Source organism: Meles meles, chromosome 1, assembly GCF_922984935.1.
Source record: "Meles meles chromosome 1, mMelMel3.1 paternal haplotype, whole genome shotgun sequence".
Lineage (NCBI taxonomy): Eukaryota > Metazoa > Chordata > Mammalia > Carnivora > Mustelidae > Meles > Meles meles.
Window position 1 is genome coordinate 120,492,073 of NC_060066.1, and position 22,043 is coordinate 120,514,115.

A 22,043-nucleotide genomic window follows, 5' to 3' on the forward strand; every position below is an offset into this window, starting at 1 on the left:
CGGGCGCGCTCCTCGGGGCGGTAAGCGCGCCCCAGGCGTGGCCTGGCTGCTCGGGAGCGCGCCCTAGGGTCCCGCCCTGTCTCGGTCCCGCCGGCCGACTTCGGACGCGGCTGCTGTCCCTGGCGGGGTCATCCACACAAGGTAGGCCAAAAAGGGCATGAGGGCGGGCACCAGCCCTCTGTAGGGGTGTGGGTCAGAGACTGGGATCAGGCGGGTCTGGCAAGTGGAAGCCGCCCAGAGCTTCACCCCAGTGGTCCGCGCGCGAGTCGCGTGCGGGCTGGCTCTGCCTCCCCGGACCACACTGCGAAGCGCGGGAGAGGGACCCACTGGTGGCCAGAGCGCAGGCGGGCTCCTGGGGACCTGGGGGACGGGGGCGGGCTGGGCTCAGGTGCCCGTGCTTCACCTTTGCCTCCCCATCCTCGGTGTCCCGGGATTCCTCTCCCCTCCTACCCCCGCGCGGGCCGAGCCAGGCTCCGCCTCCCGCATCTTTTCCTGGCCGCGGGCACAACCCGGCTGAGATCAGCGTCCCCGGGCTTTGCACCTCTGGAAGAAGGCAGTCGTGTAAATAAATAATGCCTTGGTTTTGTTTTAAGCGGCTACGGAGAACCCTCACCCCAGTCCCACAAAAACTGCGGTTGGGTACCGTTCCAGTTTTAACTACTAGGCTCAGATTCCTTGGTACGGGGGTTGGGGGTAGGTTTGAAATTGAAATCTGTGGTGACCTTGTGTTTATCTGAAGCTCGTCTACCACGCGGAGTTCTGGTCTACCAAGCGCAGTTCTGTCGCTGGGCGCACCTGAGGGGTGTGTGGGCCCAATACAGAAAGGTAAATGGCTGGTCCTCTGTATCCTCACACTGTTTTTTACATTACGATACATTTGAAAACCAGTAAACACACCGGAGAAATAATTTTTCCAGTTCTCCCAAATTTTAATTTATAAATCAGTACCCAAATACAGTTGTGTAATTATTGTGCCATTATCAGATTCTCTACCCCCCCACTTCTCCCCTTGTAATGTTTGATCCAACTTATTTTAAAAAAATGACTTAATCTTCTAAACTCTTTGGGATTTAACGGTTACGAGAATATCACATTTGTCAGAAGGCCAGGTTAGAGTTTTGAAAAGTAACTGTTTTCTCTTACGCTTTGCTTTGGGCCTGGTGGTTTTGTGGACTTTTAAAAAGAGCTTAAGGCTATCTCTTTTTACTTGGAATATCCAGAGTTTACTTTTTTATTGTTTCTTAGCAGTTACCGCTTGGAGGAGACAGTAAAAGGAATTAATCTTATTACCAGTGGCTTTCAAATATTTGAGAAATTTAAGAATTGTGACTGCAGTTCTGATTCATGGATCTCCAAAGAAAGCAGAGAAGGTAGGTGAGAGATGCAGGAATAATTCATTAAGCACTCTTACTACTAGATGGAGGTTTTTCTTGCATATTTTCAAAGGCTTCTTAAATCATTAACCATTAAAATTTTAACTTTGCTTGGGAGTTAGCCAGCCACACTTCTAGCTTTCCACTGTGAAAATGCATGGGCAAAAGTAGTCTTCCTCACTAAGTCAGGGTGCTTAAGTTTTTCAGTTGTCCTTAGGAGACTGGTAAATCATTTCAAGCCTTGCTTGTCTTCTAAACTGTCAGTTTAACCAAGAACCCTCAAAGCCTGAGGAGAGATGAATCCAAGATGATTCACACTTGTAAAGAATTAAGTGTTGTTCCCATCCTTGTGGCTAGTTACACTTGCACAGAATTGACCAATCAGCTATCATTGTTATATTGTATGCTTTCTCTGTTCTACTGGAAGGAACAACCCTTTGAGATAGCTACTTTACAAATCAGAATACTGTAACTAAGAGAAGCTTAGTAACTTTCCTAAAATTATACAGCTGGGACTTGATAAAGCTAGGATTTGCACTTGGATGAAGCCGATCTCACAACTGTATTCTTCCCTTTGTATCACACGGACTAGTTAATGTTTTATTTTGCTTAATAATAAACTATCCTTCTTTCCTCATTTTTGTCTTTCCTTCCATAGGAGGAAATTCAGTGGTTTTCCTTTTATTTTATCCTTTTTGATGTCAGTGAAAGGTGTCTAATGCGAGAAAGGATAGGAAAATTGATATCCTAGATTTAAAATATTATTTAATTTCAGATGATACAATATCATTATAAAACACACTAATACACTTAACCCGATCAGTACTAGGTACTGTATGGGAGTTTTGAATCACTGTTTACACACCTGAAACTAATATAACCCTGTATATTCAACAAACTAAATTTAAAATAAAAAATTAAACACATGTATTGACTCTTTAAAGAAAAATAACTTATTAACAATTCTATAACTGTCCTACCTATGGACAAATATTGGTACATTGACTTGAAATTGTACATGTTTAAAAGAATGTGGTTTGAAACATTTTCTTATTTTCTTTGTATGTAGATTTCAGGATTTACAAAGGTGCAGGTTTGTGCAGATTTGAAGACCAATATCTTATGAGCTTGTAAAACAGGTAATTTATCTTTTACAGTCTAAAAGAGAAACAGCCATTTATTGATCATCTGTGACAATGTTTTACATATATTAACTCATTTAGTTCTTGCATAAACCTCTGTGAAGTGGGTATTATTTTAGACCATTTAACAGTTAGTACTAAAAGCTACCACTTATTATGTATCAGTAGTGTGTTTCTTAACTTGTGCTATGTCAGTGCAGTCCCTGTAGGAGCTACTTAGCATTGTCCAATAGAACTTTCCCATGTTAATGGAAATGTGCTCTATGTTCACTATACTTTGGGGTAGCCACTAGACACATGGGCTTTTGAGCACCTGACATGTGCCTAGTATGACTGAAAGACTGAATTTTTAAATTTTATTTTAGTCCTTTGAAATTTTAATTTTTTTAAAAAGATTTTATTTCTTTATTTGACAGACAGAGATAACAAGTAGGCGGAGAGATAGGCAAAGAAAGTGGAGGAAGCAAGCTCCCGGCTGAGCAGAGAGCCTGATTCGGGGCTTGATCCCAGGACCCATGACCCAAGCCAAAGGAAGAGGCTTAACCCACTGAGCTACCCAGGCACCCCTGACATTTTAATTTAAATAGCCACATGTGGCAAGAGGATACTGTCTTGGAACCTTGGGTTACTCAAGAGGTCTCAGAATCTGGATAACCTGGAAAAATGACAATACTCTTGACTGAAATAGAAAAATCATGAATCTTTTTGGGGTCTAAGAATCAATTTGGTTTTGGCTCTTTGTTCATTCAGAAAATATTTAGAGATTACCATGGGCAAGGCCCTCTGCTATGGTTAGGGAAGTGGAGTCTCTCATCAAGGATTTTATCCACTTAAGACCCTTTACTTATTTGTCATACTGTAGAAGTCAATAGCCACAAAAGATGTGCAAATAGAGTGTTCTCAGAAGAAGGAGTGCTTATTTCTGGATGCAGAGAGATTAGGGAAGGTTGTTATGGAAGATCATATATGCGCTTGATTTTAAAGAATAGGAAGGACATGTGCATACAAAAATGGTTAAAGGAAGGGGGGTTATGCTTCTAGCAAAGGGGAGACACAATGTTTTGGAAATCCCTTTTGCTAAAACACCTAAATGCTGAATGAATTATATTAGCCTTTTAAATACATTGTAGGCCTGTAGAACAGAAAGGGAAATCCCCAGGGCTAAAAGGTCAAAGAGAGAATAGAAACCGAGTAGTAAACTAGCAGTGTGTCTTTTGGTTTGGCTGATAGCAGAAACAAAGCACAATTAAGGACTAGTGATCGGCTCCCTCTTGCTCCCCACCCAAGGCAGAGAGAATTCATAGCCCTTTGACCTCTCAGGTATACAATTCCAAGAGGCACCATTCACATGGTAGTTTGTATAAGTGTGTTTCAGGGGATGATTTTGTTCATAAAAGTTAAAATGTAAATATTGCTACTTGAAATTGTACAACCCATGGCTTTGGAGAACCACCATTCCCCAGATTCAGCCAGGATCCTCAGAAAACTGCTCGGTGAAAGGTGGGCTAGGAAAAATATCTCCTTCCTGGCAAGGGGGATCACAAAGAAATTTGTTCACTTTCACTCAGGTCCAGGTGGGTGAGTAAAGCTACTTCTTGAGAACTTGAAACTGCAGGGTTTGCCAACACTCAGATTCAAGGTTCAAATTTACTTATCTACATGGTCTAAAAAACCTGGAAAAAAGTTGGCCCAGGTTGGTAATGTGCCAGACTGTCTGGCACAAATAGATACAGACCCACCCTGGAATGATTCACCATTAACCTAAGCTTTATAGAATACTCCCAGTTAAAGTCATCGAAATACAGGTTCATATCAAAACTGTGAAACAGGTACAAGCATTGGTGGAACCAACAAATATGAAACTAGGCTCTTCTAAGGATGTTATCTAAGAATTATCCAAAGTAAAATAATTTCAAAGAGAAGAAAGGAGAAGAATTAAAGATTTTAGAAATAATTCAAAATTTATAGAAATTGAGAATTATTGTCCCAGAAACTTATGCTGGAATATATTCCTGTACACTACAGGAATATGGTAAGGAATTACCACGTTTAACTAGACTGATGAAGAAAATTGAAAATTGATAGAATGATGGAATTGATAGAATGTTAAAGACTAAAAAGAAAAAAAAAGGAACAGAAAGGAGGAGATTTTGATAATTCAAGCAGGAAATTACTCAGATCGAGTCTGTAGTGGTGACTTGAGGGAAAAAGGAAAAGAAACTTAACTTAGCAAGACTTAAATGTATATATTTAGCAACAAGTCAGATGATCAGAGTAAATGATGAGTACAAGTCAAAAGTGGCTGAGATTTCATTATTTGGAAGAAACTGAGCACATTGGAAGATTATGCAGGTAAGCATTGTTCTTACAGGGGTGCCTGGGTGGTTCAGTGCGTTAAGCCTTTGCCTTCGGCTCAGGGCATGATCCCAGGGTCCTGGGATTCTGCCCCACATCAGGCTCTCTGCTCAGCAGGGAGCCTGCTTCTTCTTCTCCCTCTGCCTGCCTCTCTGCCTACTTGTGATCTCTGTCAAATAAATAAATGAGCTCTTGAAAAAAAAAGTTGTTCTTACAAAATTCATGGGAAATATTCAATTTCTATCCATCAAACTATGAGAAGATACTCCTCTACACATGACATTATTTTCACATGCATAGCAGTAATTTCTTATAACTTGAGGGTATTTCTGTATTTATTTTTAAAAATTAAATACATTCAGATACATTAATATCAAGTAATCAGTGAATTCGGAAACAACATCCTCAGTCTGGAATTTAAGAGAGAAAGTGGTGATGTGTGATATGTGTGTATTTAGGTACTCTTTTTCTTTTCCCCCTCATGCAGGAGCTGGAAATATAATGGTGAACAAAAGGGTTGGTTCCTACTCTGTCAGAAGCTAAGGTTTAGTGAGGAAGATAAAACCGAGCAAACAAGCAACAGTTAAGTGAGATGAATGTCCTGGTCCGGGAAGTCAAGGGTATTCTTGGAAACAAAGCAGGGACACTCAGCTGAAGCTGTAAGAGTTAGTACTTGAAAATATATAGGAGTAGGAATGTCTGGGTGGCTCAGTCAGTTGAGCATCTGCCTTCGGCTGGAGTCATGGTCCCACGGTCCTGGGATTAGGTCCCACATCAGGCTTCCTGCTCAGCAGGGAGTCTGCTTCTCTCTGCCTGCTGCTCCCTCTGCTTATGCTGTCTTTCTCTCTCTTTCTGACAAATAAATAAAATAAGTTAAAAAAAAAAAAAAGGAGATAGCAAGTAGTAGTGAGACCGAAGGGTGATAGCATGGTGGTCTGTTACCTAGTTAGAAGAGTGTACATGAAGGTCTGCAAGTGTACAAGAGAGCATAACAGATTTGAGCATTGGAAAGAAGTTTCCTTAGCCATATAGCACAGTGATTGGTGCTGGAACAGAACTGCTTTAGTTCAAATTCTGAGTTGCAGCCCTGTGACCTTGGACAATGCTCTTAACCTCTATAATTCTGTTGTGAGAAGTAAATGAAATCATTTATTTAAGGTGATTAGTAATGTGCTGACACAGAGTAGACACTGTATTTGCATTTGTAATGATGATGAAAGCTAGAGCAAGGAATTGGGAACAAAGAAGTAGCCAGAGATGAATTACCAAAAGTTAAGTAGAGATCAGACAATGCAAAGATCCTGTAGACTGAGTTAAGGAGGAAAGACAATTTATAAGGGCACAGGGAGGCCCTGAAATATTCTTTATAGGAGAATAGGTAGTCTCAATAGATTGATACTTCAGAATTTTAGAATGATCACTCTGGCTTTAGGGTGGAGTCTAGATTGGTCATGGTCCATACTACAGAAGAAACATTTGGGAGATTATAATAATAATCGGGCCAAGAAATGATGGTATTTTTGGTAGAGTAGTGGCAGTGAAGATGGAAAGAAAGAGTAGATTTGTAGGAAACTTAGAAGGTTGAATGAACAGTGCTTACTACTTGATTATGTGTGGAAACCTAAGGGAGGAAGAACGTTTCTGGATATGGCAAGTGGGTGAAGTTTGGTTCCATTTACAGAGAAACTGAAAGCAAGCAGGTCTTAGTAGATGGTGTGGGGGATGATATCAGAAGTGGAATAGCTCATGGTGATAAGTATAAGATAGTGGGAGTGGATGGCTACGGTAGAAGAGATGAAATACTTGTGAATAATCTTCTCTGCTTTTTCTACCTCAGCAGACCTGTTTGAGATGTGGTGGTTTCAACAAGGTCTCAGTTTCCTCCCTTCTGCCCTAGTAATTTGGACAGCTGCTGCTTTCATATTTTCATATATTACGGCCATAACACTTCACCATGTTGACCCTGCTCTGCCTTATATCAGGTCAGTGAAATGTATTTTTTTACAGGAGACTGTTGATGTATCATTCACATTTTAACAGTGAAGCCAACATTCCATGTTAACATTTTAAAATTCAGGTTTTATGTTCACCATTATAACAACACAAAGAGTATAAAAAGGAAGTTGTATTTGGTTCTTTCCATGTGATAGAGAAAGGTGGAGACAGGGGTATGATTCACTTAGTGAATTAGTTAGTGAATTAAGACACTTTAAGTGTCTTGTCTTCCAAATAAATATTTGAGGTTGTCTCAGAAGATAGAAGTGGAATTACTCTCCCTTTAAAATTCAAAAATGCTGCAAACAACAGTAGTAGTATAATAAGATAATGGTAATGACAACTATTTATTGATCTACTTGCTATGTACAAGGTAATGTTCTAAGCATTCTTCAGATGATAAATAATTGAATTCTTAGAACTACCCTATGAAGTAAAAATTGTTACCCCCATTTAAGAGAGAAGGAAATAAGTTATTTGTTCAAGGATTCATGACTCGGTAAGAGGTGGAACCAAAATGTAGTTTGGGCAATTTGACTCTAGAGACCCTGCTTTTAATCTTTATGACATATTGTCTAGGTCTTTCTGACACATTAAGTATTAAAATTTATCAGTAATATTTTTAAAATTTCAAAACTAATAATGATATGAGTATGGGTACTCAGTTGCTCGTGCTATGTTTGTAACTCTCTTTTTACAGTTATAAAGACAATATATACTTATCCTAACAAATTTTAAATAATATTAGACTGATTATAAAAGTAAAAAGTGAAAGTCTGTTTCAGCCCCTCTCTAGCTCCTGCCTGTCCAGAGGTAATTAATGGTTTGGTTGATTTCCTTCTATAGTTTGTTGTGTTGTTGTAGTTGTTTCATTTATTTGTTTACATTCTGAAAAAATAACCTCTCCAATGTAGAAAATAGTGAATTTTTAAAGGGTGACGAATGAGAAGGCTAAATTTGTCTTTTTAAAAGTATCAAGAAGAGGGGCGCCTGGATGGCTCAGTGGGTTGGGCCTCACCTTCGGCTTGGGTCATGATCTCAGGGTCCTGGGATCGAGTCCCACATTGGGGTCTCTGCTCAGCAAGGAGCCTGCTTCCCCCTCTCTCTCTGCCTGCCTCTCTGCCTACTTGTGATCTCTGTCAAATAAATAAATAAAATCTTTTAAAAAAACAAAAAGTATCAAGCAGAGATCAGAAAGTTACTATCTACATTTGTTCCCACAGTGTTATGGTATGGAGCAAAGGATAGCAAGGAATTGGGTGCATTTTGGGAAGATGTACAAAAATCAAAGATATTTTAGAATTGAAGGTTCTGATTCTAGGAATAATTTGATGAATAATCACCACTGATCACAGCACGCTGCTATAGGAACATGTAACTTAAGGAGACAGTTCATTCTTTAGTAACTTTTTAGAGAACATACATCAGTAATTCCTGAGTGCCTTTTAGCATTTTTATTTCCCCTTCAAGAACTGGTCTGCTTTCACTTTTAAAGGCTTTTAATCATTCAAGAGACCTTTGGGTTCTTTTACAGAGTTTCAGTTCTCTGATGGTAGTGCATGTGATTTTCTGACAGTACCCTAGACACTTCCTTTTCTGTCCCTGTTCTACCCTTTTATTTTTCTGCTGCTGACCTTAGTATTATTACCCTGGGTCCTTTCTCCAATGTTCTAATACATTTAAACTCAGTACTTAATTTTACTTCTCGGGCTCATTTCCTTCATCTGAGGAATGATTAAGTAAGACTAGATGCTCTGCAAAGTTCTTCTCAGTTCACAGACCGCTCTGCAAAGTTCTTCTCAGTTCACAGACCCCATCTAAAAGGTTTGTTAACAGTCCCAAAAGACATAACCAAATGTAAATTTCCACACCAAAGACAATTTCACAGCAAGTATGTTTCAGGTGTTCTCTTAGTTCATTCAAGTAGTGGATGCCCACATAGAGTGCAGGAGATGAGTACTGGGGGAAGAGAACAAATTAGAATCTCTATGTATATTTTTAAATCTCAATATTTGAACTTACCTAATAAATACATATATTTTGACTTTTTTTTTTTTTTTTTTTGATGGTGTGTGATCAAAATAGTTTGATGACCACTGGGTTGGAGTGCTGTGTTGATGAGGTGATGGACCTAGCTGATTTTACTTGTAGTCCAGTTTGTGTCAGACTGTTCCAGAGCCGAGGCAGGAGCACACTTAGCCAGCCATCTTGGAAATGCATGCTTTTTGTTTCCTTACAGGGTGTTTCTAAACTGTAGCATCTCTTGAAATACAACTATTAAAATTTTAGGAAATCAGAAATTTTTTTTCTGATTATAGGAATACATATACATTATTTTTGAGAATTTGAAAGGTAGAAGAAACAAGCAGCTAAACCATAATTCTCACTCTCTGAAGATGATCAGAGTAACAGAATCTGTTGTTTCTAAAGATACATCTTAGGGTTGGAAGGAGCAATCCTTAGAATTTATATTTGTTATTTTACTTTTCATAAACCTAACCCAAATTTCACCAAACACTATTGATTCCTTACAAGATGTGACTTTCCCTCTCTTTTTGATCCCAGTTAGATTGTGTTAGCTGAGATCCTTATTATCTCTTTTCTCTAGTACTTCAGTTTGTGGCCAAAGACTTCGTCTTTTTCATCTTTACTGTAGTTTGAGGGAAGGGAAGGGAACTAACATTTAATGGGTGTCTCCCCTGTGTCTGCTGCTGTGCTAGATCTTCACATGTATTGTCACTTTCATTTCCTCATGTTGAGCTGATGAGGCTGGAGGGAATTAATAGCCCCATTTGCAGACAAGGAACAGTCATAGAAAGATAAAAGAGCATACCCAAATTTGCCAGTAAATGGTAGGTGTTGATCTGGGTCTGTGTTTGCCCTGAAACACAAGCATGTAAGCTGATACATTGTAATACACTATGATCAGCAATTTTAACAGAAGTCTGGACAGAGTGCTCTGTGATTCCTCATTCTGCTAGAGGAGTTGGCCAAGGCTCTGGAGGGCAGAGAAAAATTGGTCTCCTGTGGAAGCTACAAGAGGGGAAGGGCTTTGTCTCTTTTACTAACCAATGTACTCCTGTCCCTAAAATACTGTTGGGCACATAGTAGGTGCTTGATAAAGGTTTTTGAAATTAACGGGAAATGATTAGGTATTAATTGAGTTATAGACAGGGTCAACAACAGATGACAAAAGCAGAGTTGTGAAAGGATCTGTAGTGTTTCGGAACATCCAGGTGGGACAGAGGAACATACCTGACTAATTGATGGAAATCAGTAACACAGCCCTAACGTACCCAGGGTAGGTTTTTTTGGTTATTTTTTTTTAAAAGATTTTTATTAATTTATTTGAGAGAGAGAAAACGAGCGGGGAGGTGGGGCAGAGGGAGAGAGAAGCAGGCTCCCTGCTGAGCAAGGAGCCTGATGTGGGTCTCAATCCCTGGACCCTGCGATCACGACCTGAGCCAAAGGCAGCCGCTTAACTGCCTAAACCACTAGGTGCCCAGGTTTGTTTGTTTGTTTGTTTGTTTGTTTTAAATCAATTTCTGTTGATTTCCGTTACCTGAAAAGAAGTAATCTTGGAGTGCCCTGATGGCTCAGTTGGTTAACTGTCTGCCTTTGGCTAAGGTTATGATTACAGGGTCTAGAAATCAAGCCCCGAATCTGGCTCCCTGCTCAGTGGAGAGCCTGTTCCCCCCCACCCCCGCCCGCCTGCCGCTCTGTCTACTTGTGATCTCTCTCTCCCTCTCTGTCAAATAAATAAATAAAATTTAAAAAAAAAAGTAATTTCAAGTGATATGAGAAAAAAGAGAATTAGGGCTTCTGGGTGGCTCAGTTGGCTAAGCGTCTGCCTTTGGCTCAGGTCATGATCTCAGGGTCCTGGGATGGAAACCCACATCGGGCTTCCTGCTCAGCGGGGAGCCTGCTTCTCCTTCTCTGCCATTCCCCCTGCTTGTGCTCTTTGTCAAATAAATAAAATCTTTAAAAAAAAAAGATAAGTGAACAAGATAAATACTGTGAGCTCAAACTGTCATTTTCTCATAAAATTATATGAGTTGAACTTAGGAATGTATAAAAAGATACAGGATTTGAAGTAATCCATTATTTCTTACTCCTTAGAAAAAAATACACATGTATATTTAGTGTGAGAAATCCACATACCTTCTTTTTTTTTCTTTCAGTGACACTGGTACAGTAGCTCCAGAAAAATGCTTGTTTGGGGCAATGTTAAATATTGCCGCAGTTTTGTGTAAGTAATGGGAATTGTTTTAAAAATCAAAATTAATAGCGAAATTGCCCTTTCCTTCTTTAAACACTTGTGTTACTTTTTTTACTTTTTGGTTATACCTGAGGGAATGTTGTCTCTAAATTATTGATCCCAAATATGTTCCTTTTCAAAGAAAGGCAATTTCTAAAAATGCTAAATTATAGAAATAAATCCTTAAAAAATATCTATAAGTCTATTTGACTACTCATCCAAATAGAATTTGTAAAGTATAACCAAATAGTTTTTGAGACCTTAAGTGGATTTCTTAAGTGACCAGTAGAGTACAGAAAGCTTATAAACACACTGACTACAACTAACACCAACTAAATTCATTTAGGATAAACAATTTAGAAGTTTAAGAGTAGCAGTGGAACTGTGTTTTGATTTTTGAATGATGTTCTAACGCCAAAGGAATGGAATTCTACTGTAATTTACATTCCTGTTCATTATTTATGTTTTGCCGTCAAATACTCTACCACTGAGCTATACCCCCCATTATTTATTTTTTGAATCAAACTTGTATTAATGATTAGCTAAAATATTTTTTTCATCAATTGTGATTGTTTTAAATATTTGCACTTTTCCATATGTTATTTACTATCTCCTTGGATCGAAAATTGAAGTCAAGGAAATGAATGATTCAGTGCATAGAAGTTCATCTTATGACTATAAAGTTTTCAAAAACATGTCTACAAAAGCATATCTCTGTTTCATTTTCTGTACTTCCAAGTTCTTTGGCAATACTTTTGCAATTGGAAATTTGACTTGATTTGACCCTTTCTTGATAACAACTATCATAAAATTGGTGTTTTTGTTTGTTTTCTTTGTAATTGACTGCTATATCTGATTGAACCAAGTTATAATAATTTGAAATAAAATGAAATGGGAGTGAGGCAAATCACCTTTTGGTGTTTCTTTTTTTTTTTTTTTTTTTTGGTTGGTTGGTTTTTTGTTTTGTTTTTTTTTTTTGCTAGTACCCATTTTATCCATATTTTAGTAATAATTACTTTAAATTTTAATGCTAATCATCTAGAATGTTCTGTTTTATATAACGCTTATCATAAGAGATTTTCAGAAAGCATCAAACTTATCTCTTAAATTTTGTCCCAAATACTTGTAAATGTGAGGCCCATGAGAGTGCCCTTCAGTCACACAGAGATATTACTAGTTCCATAATGCAACCTTAAAGGTTCTTTAAAATCAACAGCTGTTTCTGTTTTTTTTTTTTCTCTTCTCTCAAATTAACTTTGAAAGGAAGATTTATGTTAGGTGGCCTTTGTTAACTCTTTGTTGGCAACTTTATTCCCTGGTTACTTATTACTTTGCTGTCCTTTGGGTTATCTCTTCCCAGGCATTGCAACCATTTATGTTCGTTACAAGCAAGTTCATGCCCTGAATCCTGAAGAGAGTCGTATCATCAAATTAAACAAGGCTGGCCTTGTACTTGGATTACTGAGTTGTTTTGGACTTTCTGTTGTGGCAAACTTCCAGGTTTGTATTTTAGCCCAGCATAAGTATTTTCCTGAGGTACATAAATTAATACATGTTCAAAAGGAAACCTGAAACATTCAGTTACACACTGTTATTGTTTCTTTGCCTTAACAAAGTAGAATCCCCTGCCTTTAAATTATTTGACCTTCTTACGGTTCACTACATACGCAATTAGAAAAATTCATTTTCAGTAAACTCCTGAAAACCTATAAGTTATTCTGACCTTTTAAGGTTTCAGAGGGCTCTATTAGACTCTTCATTATTACTTAGTTGGAGATTACTCCAAGACCAGAGAGAATTGATATAGATTATAAGTGACACAATTATAGATTTGAACCTTAAAAAATATATATGGCTAGGGGCACCTGGTTGGCTCATCTGGTAGAGCGTGCAACTCTTGATCTCCGGGTTGTGAGTTTGAGTCCTGTGTTGGGCATAGAGATTACTTAAAAGTAAAGCTCTTTGGGGAAAAAAAAATATGCTAACAAGTTACACTCATTTACCTATTTTATATTCTTGTTTAGATGTTCCCACTGATCACCTCTATTTCTAGAGGTGCTCAGCCCCTCATATATGAGAAAGTAAAGGGAGGATATGGAGCTCTTCACCTTTTTCTCAGGGAATTCTTAAAGTAGCAGGTTAACTTTCACAAATATTTGCAAACTCTTCACATTCCTTTCAACTGACATTCTTTGAGATGAGTCTTTGGTAATACCAGCTATGTCCTGGGCATATGGATGTTTTATGATTAATGGCTCTGCAGTCTTCAGAGTTTCAGTTTAGACATCGAATAACTATTTATACACCCTCATACAAATATGCATATAGAGGCATATTCATGCATCTACTGCAGGTATTTTTGCCTGATAGATGGCTTTCCTCCCACAGTGATTTAAGGCACAGACACGATCCATCTTTGAGCTCTCCCATTCCCTAAGTCCTTACTGTCTTCTGCATCCAGCCAGCTGGAACAGTCAAAGAGAATATGCAGAAATCACACCTGCTTCTTAACAACCTTGACCTGACAGTGACTCACATCATCCTACTAACATTTGCTAGACACAACAAGAGGGACTGGGAAATGAAGTCATGCTGAGCATCAGTTCCTGGGACAACTCCATACTGTGGAAGGGACACAGGACTTTTGGTGGCTAACTAGCTAGCTGTCTTTGCCACAAATAGGATTCTGCCTTCACTAATCAGTTTCTGAAGCTCAGTGTTAAAAATATGTTTTGGGGAAATTTTAGTATATGGATAGTGATTCTTTGTTCCAGTTGTCCCTTTACCAATTTAACAGTATCTCTCATCCCTGTGTGGTAAGAATGGACCCCAAAGTGACCTCCACACGTAAGATGCTACCTGTGTTAATAATTAATACTTGTTTATGCAATCCAGTAAATTCCAATGGGAGTTCCTAATTGTGGCCTGTGCACGCTGACTTTCTGCCTTTTTCTTATTTACATATAGAAATGGTTTATATACTTTTATTGCTATGTTCCTTTTAGCTTTCATTCTAATTAACCTTCACCACAGGAGTTCCTGGGCTTTTTAATTTTGAATCAAATTCCTTTTTTCTCTCTTGATCACATCCCTTTTCCTGCAGCTTTGGACCTGTTGAATTTCGTTCACATCCTTCAATGATGGCTTCATTGCTGGGCCCTATTTATAAGCAGATTCTGTAACAGTACCCCAATATCCTTCCTTGTATAAACTTCCTTGTATAAACTTTCAGTGCTTAAGTGGTGAGTGCGTTGCCTCTGCCTCTTCCCAATTCTGTGTTGCAGAACAAACTCAAATTACAGAGTTTGACTTGGAAGAGACTCTAGCACTGTGTTTTAAAGTAGGGACTTGTTAGTTTTACCCCTTAAACATTTCTTGAAAACATCTGCTTGCTCTCCCTACCATCTCTTCAACCAGTTCAGATTTCATTATCTTTCGTAGCCTGGCCTAGTACCATAGCCGCCTAAATGCTTCCTCTGCCTTCGCTCTTACCTCCCATTCATCTCATATTGCAGCCAGTGTAATCTTTTGTAATTATATGTACATCTCACTCTGTTTCCCTGTACCCTGTTTAAAGCTGTACAGCTCCAAGCTTCCATGAAAACAGATGTACTCAAGAGAGAAAAAGGAATTTGATGAACTGCCAAGCTGCTTAATTAATTCAAAGGTCTTGCATGATCTACTTCTCCAGCCTCGTTCTACACCACTCCCCTTCTTAATATCCTCCCTTGTACATAACACTGGACTTTATTTCTTAAATAAGAAAAGTTTATTTCACTCCATTCCACATGTTTCTTTTGTTGGACATTTCACTACCCCAAACCTAAATAGATCTAGGTGTCTTCAGGTTCTCTGTGCAAACCGCTTCCTCAGGGAGATCTTCTCTGTGAATAGACTTGTTCCCATATAGAGTTTTCTTTATTTGTATTCTTTGTGTTCTCTTAGCCTCTGGAAACAAATTCTTCACAGCACTTACTATAGTCTAAATTTTTAACTGTGGTTTTTAAAATTTTTTAGTTGACCTACTTCTCCATTAATTACAAGCACAATGATTGTGTTCATCGTTGTATATTCATCACCTAACGTAGTACTTCAAACAAAGATATTCTCATTGTTTAGTGACTTATTAAAGAGGCTAAAAGGACTAAGCAGGATGGATAAAAATTCTCTTGCTGCTGCTGTGGTTGTCGGTGCTTAAAGAGATCTAATGTGATTTGGAAAACTCTGACTTAAAAAATGCAGATTTAATTTCTTTGAAAACAACTCTGTATAATAATATTCAGCAAAACAAACACATGCCAAGCATCCTCAGTGCCTACTTAGAGGTATTTTTCCCTTCTAAGGACATTTATCTTTGAGGAAACTTGGAAAGGATAAGTAAGCAGAAATCTGTATTAATTTCGTAGGGCTGCCGTAACAAAATACCATAAATTGAGTGACTTACAGTAACAGAAATTTATTCTCTTAAAGTTCAGGAGGCCAGAAGTCTGAAACTAAGATGTTAGAAGGGATAGTTCCCTTTTGGGCACACATGCCTCTTCTCTAGTTTCTAATAGTTACCAGCCATCCTTGGTATTACGTGGCTTGTGGCAACACAACTCCATAATGTGTGCCTCTGTTGTCACATGCCATTCTTTCTTCCTATAAAATTTATCTTCAAGGAGACTTCAGAGAGAGGATAAGGCTAAGTAAGCAGAAGATTAGTTCTTAAGTTTCATTAACTGCTTGTAGGTAAAGATTATAGACCATTCAGTGTATACTTTTTAAGTTCTTTATCAGACATTTGCTCCTGACCACACATATTGCTTTAATTTTTCTTGTCTTTGTCAAAGAATAAGTTTTTGGCTTTATTTGACAGACAGAGATCACAAGTAGACAGAGAGGCAGGCATAGAGAGAGGAGGAAGCAGGCTCCCCGCTGAGCAGAGAGCCCGATGTGGGACTCAATCCCAGGACCCTGAGATCATGACCTGAGCTGAAAGCAGAGGCTTTAACCCTCTGAGCCACCCAGGTGCCCCGTGAAAAGATATATTTTTAAAGAGAATAAAACAATGACTTTTGTACATGTTATTTAACTTACTAATTAATAAGGGAAATAGTAGGTAGTACAAATCAGCTGAAAAGAGAAGTCAAGGTACCACAGGTTTGTAGTCAAATAAGGAATGCTAAAACAAATTTATGATGTAAAATTGGTCATTATTCACAGTGATAATTAACATTCAAAAAGACACAATTGCATTTGTATAGATATGGATTATTTGCATTTCTATGAGTTTTCTACAAATTAACTTCTGTCTCTACACATAACTTCTATCATTACAGAAGTTTTCAGAGCCGAGTAAAACTGACATTCATGTAGAACCAGTGCCAGAGGCTTTAACATTCCACTGGAGTACTCTCTGGCCTATTTCAAGATCTTTTGCTGTTTCCCTGGTCTCTAAAGTAACAAAATTGAATGTCCAAGCAGAAGTACTGCCAGTTAAAACCAGTTTTAAATTCCTTTATTTTTAATTATAAAAATACAGTAATAAGTGTCCTCCATTCTTTGTTTTTACTTTTCATTTTTTTATTTTAATAAAAGATTTTATTTATTTATTTGACAGACAGAGATCACAAGTAGGCAGAGAGGCAGGCAGAGAGAGAGGAGGCAACAGGCTCCCTGCTGAGCAGAGAGCCCGATATGGGGCTCGATATGGGGCTCTATCCCAGGACCCTGAGATCATGACCCGAGCTGAAGACAGAGGCTTAACCCACTGAGCCACCCAGGCGCCCCTATTTTTACTTTTTAATTCACAGGATTTTGTTGTTGGAACTGTGTACTGATCACAGGTGGGCATCTATCAGGTACATTGGTATTTAGCTTCATCAATTTATATGAGAATTTTTTTTTAAGATTTTATTTATTTATTTGACAGAGAGAGAGAGAGATCACAAGTAAGCAGAGAGGCAGGCAGAGAGAGAGGGGGAAGCAGTCTCCCTGCTGAGCAGAGAGCCTGATGCGGTGCTTGATCCTAGGACCCTGAGATCATGACCTAAACAGAAGGCAGAGGCTTAACCCACTGAACCATCCAGGCGCCCTATATGAGAATATTTTTAAGGGGAAAATTTATCCATATTCCTGCTTGTAGCCCTAAAATCGTTAATTTCGTTTTTGCCTGCATTTTTCTAGCCTTTAATTGTATGTATAGATAAATTCCCAAAAGAAGATAATACCATTTTATATTATGTTTTATGGGTACTGAAGTTTTTTTCATTGTTACCCAAAGTGGTAATAGCAATGCACTTTTTTCTCTTCCCAGTACTTGTAACTTGTTGCCAGTTAGAACACCACAAACCGAATCAAAATAGCCCTTCCTCTCCAAAAGAAAACCAATGGCTTTGGCAATTTTACTTACTATAGCTTCAACTAAGAAAACTGGGTGCTCTGTTTGTGAATTAGCACAGTCAGTTTTGAAAGAAGGGACCCAGGTCCTAACCTCTCCCCTCTTGTTACCCCGTCCTACACTCTGCCAGGTGCTCTGCAGTGCCTTCTCAACCAAGCGAAATACAGATTGCATCAGCTTTGAAAACTAGAGCAGTTCAACCAAAAACATTTGTAGAATTTTTGGAGAGCTACCGTTGTCACTTTTAAGCAGAGGGTACATGTAGTAAAAAGTAAAATGTAAATGGATACTGATAAAAAGGAGGAAAATATTGGAATTTATGGTAATCTCATGTATAATTTATCCAAAACCAATCAATGAGAGCCAAGAGGGAATGCTTTAATTTTTTGAGCCTTTAAATTGCACCCAGATTTAAATTAGATTTAAGTTGAAACCCTCCCTCCAGCTTCCCAACCATCCTGATCCTCCTTTGTCACGCACTACCCTCTTTCTATAACCCTTATTACCATCTAACAAACGATGGACTTGACTTAGGTCTTAAGTTTGCCACTTACTGTTTGTGCTTCTTCACTTGTATGTAAATTTTGAGGGCCAGATTTTTGTCTGTTTTGTTCACTAATATATCTGAGTACTTAGAACAGTGCTTGACATAGAAGAGGTACCCCAATAAACATATTATTCAGTGAGTAAATGAATAATTCCTGCCATGTTTTCAGTAGTGACTATGGGTTTACTGGAATCTTCTGGCTTTTGCAGAGTACTCTGGGAGAGAATTGCTTCAGGAAATAATCTCTAGAATTCACAGTGCTTTTCCATTCAGTGACTGTTTTTTGAGATCACTAGCCTGCGCTTTTAAATATTGTGTTGGCAGTATGTTTTGAGTTTCTCTTATTTGTTTCTTTTTTATATCCTCTCAGAAAACAGCCTTTTTTATTGTACATGTATGTGGAGCTGTGCTCACCTTTGGCATGGGCTCATTATACATGTTTGTTCAGACCATCCTTTCCTACCAAATGCAGCCCAAAATTCATGGCAAACAAGTCTTCTGGATCAGACTACTGGTGGTTATCTGGTGTGGAGTAAGTGCATTTAGCAGTATCCTTTGCTGTAAAATGTAGCTGTACTTGGAAGGGAATTAAATAACAGAATTTAAGTGAACACTGTTGGCATATTGTGAGCAGGCATTTTGTGGGGGAGATTCTTGGGTTACTAACCCTAAATTAAAGGACGAGATTCAAATTTGACATAGGATCTCAGTAATTGAGCTGGGAGCAAAGGTAAAATTCAGCTTGATCATACTCACTTCAGAGATATGAAGGATGAGTTAATGCCCTCCGGAGAACAATTACGTAGCAGAATCTTAGTAGGCTAGTATTGCTGATTTACTGAGCAAAGAGGGATTGACTATGCAAACCATTTCATAGTAATCCTCTGGGTACATTTTAATTTTCACTACTACTATATAATATCGAGTCTTTAAGAAAATGGGTTGGGACCTTGGAAACAAATGTATGAGTAATCTTTGTGGACCTTTAAAGTGATTTTTATTTTGAATCTAATTTAAACTTACAGGTTTTCTCTGAGATTGTCCTTGACTTACTTTTTGTATAGTGCTGACTTGCTCATCACTTTTGTACAGTGGGAATTTTGGCACAGATATTGTACAGAAGCTCCATTGGAACCCTGAGGACAGAGTAAGAACTTGGAGTCTATAAAACATAGTTTTATATTAAAGATGACTATTTTGGTTGATTTTGATGTATTTTTCATGTCATCACTAAAAATGATACTTGTCTAGAATAATCATTTTGTTAAATTAGGATTATTTTCTATGTCTGATTGAGTTTACGTAGCACTGCCAGTATTTTTCTGTCTTAATTCAACAATGAACATTTTCAAGACATAAGGAGAATTGTGATGGCAAAGAGTTTTCTCAGAAATTGACTCCTCCAAATATGGATGTAATGTACAACATACCCAACTGAGCTCTTTTATTATTGGAATACTTGTTTTTTGAATTACCATCTAGAAGTTTATTATTACCTACTCTTATTTAGGTTCAAGTATAATGAATATCTGAATGGAGGTAACTAACATCTTTGACCCTGAGGGAAAAAAGAGGAGGGATGTATACTAACTAGATGACAAAATTAAGTTCATCTGTTTTCACAAACCTCTCATGGCATTTCGTTTTGAATTATTTTTAAAGAATTAGCCCTGGATAGGACATGTTTTAAGAATGAAATAATTTGCTAGTTTCCCTCAGTTATAATCTATATATTATTTAATACTTTATTTTTAGTATAAAAATAACATTAAGTTTATCATGAGTATTTTTTACTGAAACATTTTTAGTGGCATTTAATGAATCTTATGGCTGCGGGAAAAGCGGTAACTTCCCAATTACAGAGTAGAGGTTCTCCTGTTCTTAGTTCTTCAAATGGAAATTTTAATCACTCTAGATAAAGTTACGACAGCTAGATCATTTAGGAAGACTTCCCTGATGCCTTTCTTTAATTCTTGAGATATGTTCATCATCATTAGCCATCAGGGAAATTGAAATCAGAACCACATTGAGATATGTTTAATAAATTAGGATTGTTTTGTTTTGTTTTTTGTTTTTTTTTCCCCAGAAAGTTTGGATATGGAATTATTTATAAAAGATAAATAGAATTAAGTTTTTAAACAAACGTTATTTTAGACAGTTTTAAAATATTGTGGAAACAATGCAGAGGGTTCTGTGTTATCAATATATTCTGTACATACACTTTTTATTAATATCTTTAATTAGGATGGCATGTTGGTTACAATTAATAAACTCACATATATATAGTTTTTGACAAAAGGCCATAGTATATTAATATGTCCTTAGTGTTTATCTCATGTCCTTTGAATTTCAGAAGGCAGATTGGTTTGCAGATTTTATGGTTCTTTTATTTGAGAGAAATTCTAGATCATTCAAATGAAATTTCAAAGAATTACTCTTTTTCCGTTGTCACTCAAGGGTTACGTGCTTCACATGATCACCACTGCAGCAGAATGGTCTATGTCTTTCTCCTTCTTTGGTTTTTTCCTGACTTACATCCGTGATTTTCAGGTAAGAAAACACAACATTATATTTATGCAAACTTCCCTCAGGTGGAATAAAAGAAGATGCTATAGTCAAGGCTCCAACATTTTTGAAAATTAACTTCATAAGCAGCGATGCCATAAGAAGAGCTGCTCAGGTAAGTCATTTCTGTGTTTGGGAAAACAGTATGTTGTTAGTAAGGGGTTCAGCCTTGAAAAGCAGATTGTAAAACAAGTCAATTTCATCAACTCTGTCTATGTTTATGTAGGCCAACCTCAACATTTCGTTTCACCAATTCCTTTTAGAAACCAAAGAAAAATGAAGAACTTCTGAGTAGAAAAGCTTGATTCTCCTAACTCTGTTGGTACTACAGATGATACCTTTGGCAGTACAACATCTGTTCAGTCTTTTTACTCATTAGAATTGATTCACATCTCCAATCCCCAAAATATTCTTTAGAACATTTTGAAGATGGACAGTTGAAGACGTTGAAGATGTCTTTAAGGAACAAATGCCTATATATAATTTTCTTTTCTGTTACAGAAAATTTCTTTACGAGTGGAAGCCAATTTACATGGATTAACCCTCTATGACACTGCTCCTTGCCCTGTTAACAATGAACGAACACGACTACTTTCCAGAGATTTATGATGAAGGGATAAAATACATCCGTGATGATTGCGACTCTCAGGGATTTGGGGGAAATGTTCATGAAAGTTATTTATTCTGCTCTGAAAATTTTAACCAGTTAATCAAGGTTGACAGTGATACTGATGAATACTGATAATCAAGAGACATGAATAAAGCCATATGATAAGTTATTTTCAAGGATATCTTCAAGAAGACCATGTAAAACATTTATGCTTATACTTTCTTTTTAATCCCAGAAAATAAAACCAAAGGACTACAACAACACTGTAGATTTTTTTCTACTTTATTTAAGAGAAACAAGATGTGCACCAAGCAATCTACAAAATCCAGCCTTTCATATTTTCTAAATCATTGTAGACCATGTTTTGCTTGGAACACTCTTCTAAGAGACATTTTCCAAGGACCCCGGATAATGATTATTACTCAACAGCTCCTTTAGAATTGGATTTTGAAGTAATAGTTTAACCATTTCAATACATTTCTTACAGTCTTTACAAATTTTTTTCTTTTGGAATCCACTTATTAATGGGAGCAGACCTGAATTCATGTAAGTGCTTTCATTGCTTAAGTTTTGCACAAGTGCTTCTGTAGGCATGGACTTGATTCCTACCACAAGGCCAAATACTATGCCAAGTGGTCTGTCACAGTTTCATGAAGCTTAGTCTCTGAAATGAGATTTTAATTACTATTGCATGAGAGAAGTGGCTGTAGGCAGATTTACTTCAATTGTGTTTTACATAAAACAAAGGTTAGTGTTCATATATAAGGCTGAGCAATTAGTGAATAACAGTAGATATGATTAATATAAGTAACCACA

General features: G+C 37.6%; 1 protein-coding gene across 12 annotated transcripts; it reads left to right on the forward strand.

The window, feature by feature from the left end:
* Positions 1-2: 2 nt before the first annotated feature.
* DRAM2 (DNA damage regulated autophagy modulator 2) lies at positions 3-21,488 on the forward strand. Of its 12 annotated transcripts, none has more exons than XM_046026377.1 (11): positions 122-141; positions 1,249-1,370; positions 2,443-2,512; positions 5,358-5,452; positions 6,708-6,852; positions 11,047-11,114; positions 12,484-12,623; positions 18,423-18,600; positions 19,117-19,199; positions 20,510-20,602; positions 21,119-21,488. In XM_046026377.1, the coding sequence occupies exons 5-11, from the start codon at positions 6,722-6,724 to the stop codon at positions 21,224-21,226; spliced, it is 801 nt and encodes a 266-aa protein (XP_045882333.1). In that variant the 5' UTR covers positions 122-141; positions 1,249-1,370; positions 2,443-2,512; positions 5,358-5,452; positions 6,708-6,721; the 3' UTR covers positions 21,227-21,488. The 12 variants fall into 12 exon arrangements, with proteins under 12 accessions (XP_045882273.1, XP_045882262.1, XP_045882295.1 ...); XM_046026357.1 differs by having other exon boundaries at positions 6,711-6,852; XM_046026317.1 differs by lacking the exon at positions 2,443-2,512 and having other exon boundaries at positions 3-141.
* Positions 21,489-22,043: the final 555 nt, after the last annotated feature.

What these genes read in the sequence shown, in the direction of transcription:
- DRAM2 (XM_046026317.1), top strand. Translation starts at nt 1,345, where the DNA reads ATGGATCTCCAAAGAAAGCAGAGAAG. An exon ending in CTCCAAAGAAAGCAGAGAAG is followed by an intron (nt 1,371 to 5,357) that starts GTAGGTGAGAGA and finishes CCCCTCATGCAG; the next exon opens with GAGCTGGAAATATAATGGTG. An exon ending in AAATATTGCCGCAGTTTTGT is followed by an intron (nt 11,115 to 12,483) that starts GTAAGTAATGGG and finishes ATCTCTTCCCAG; the next exon opens with GCATTGCAACCATTTATGTT.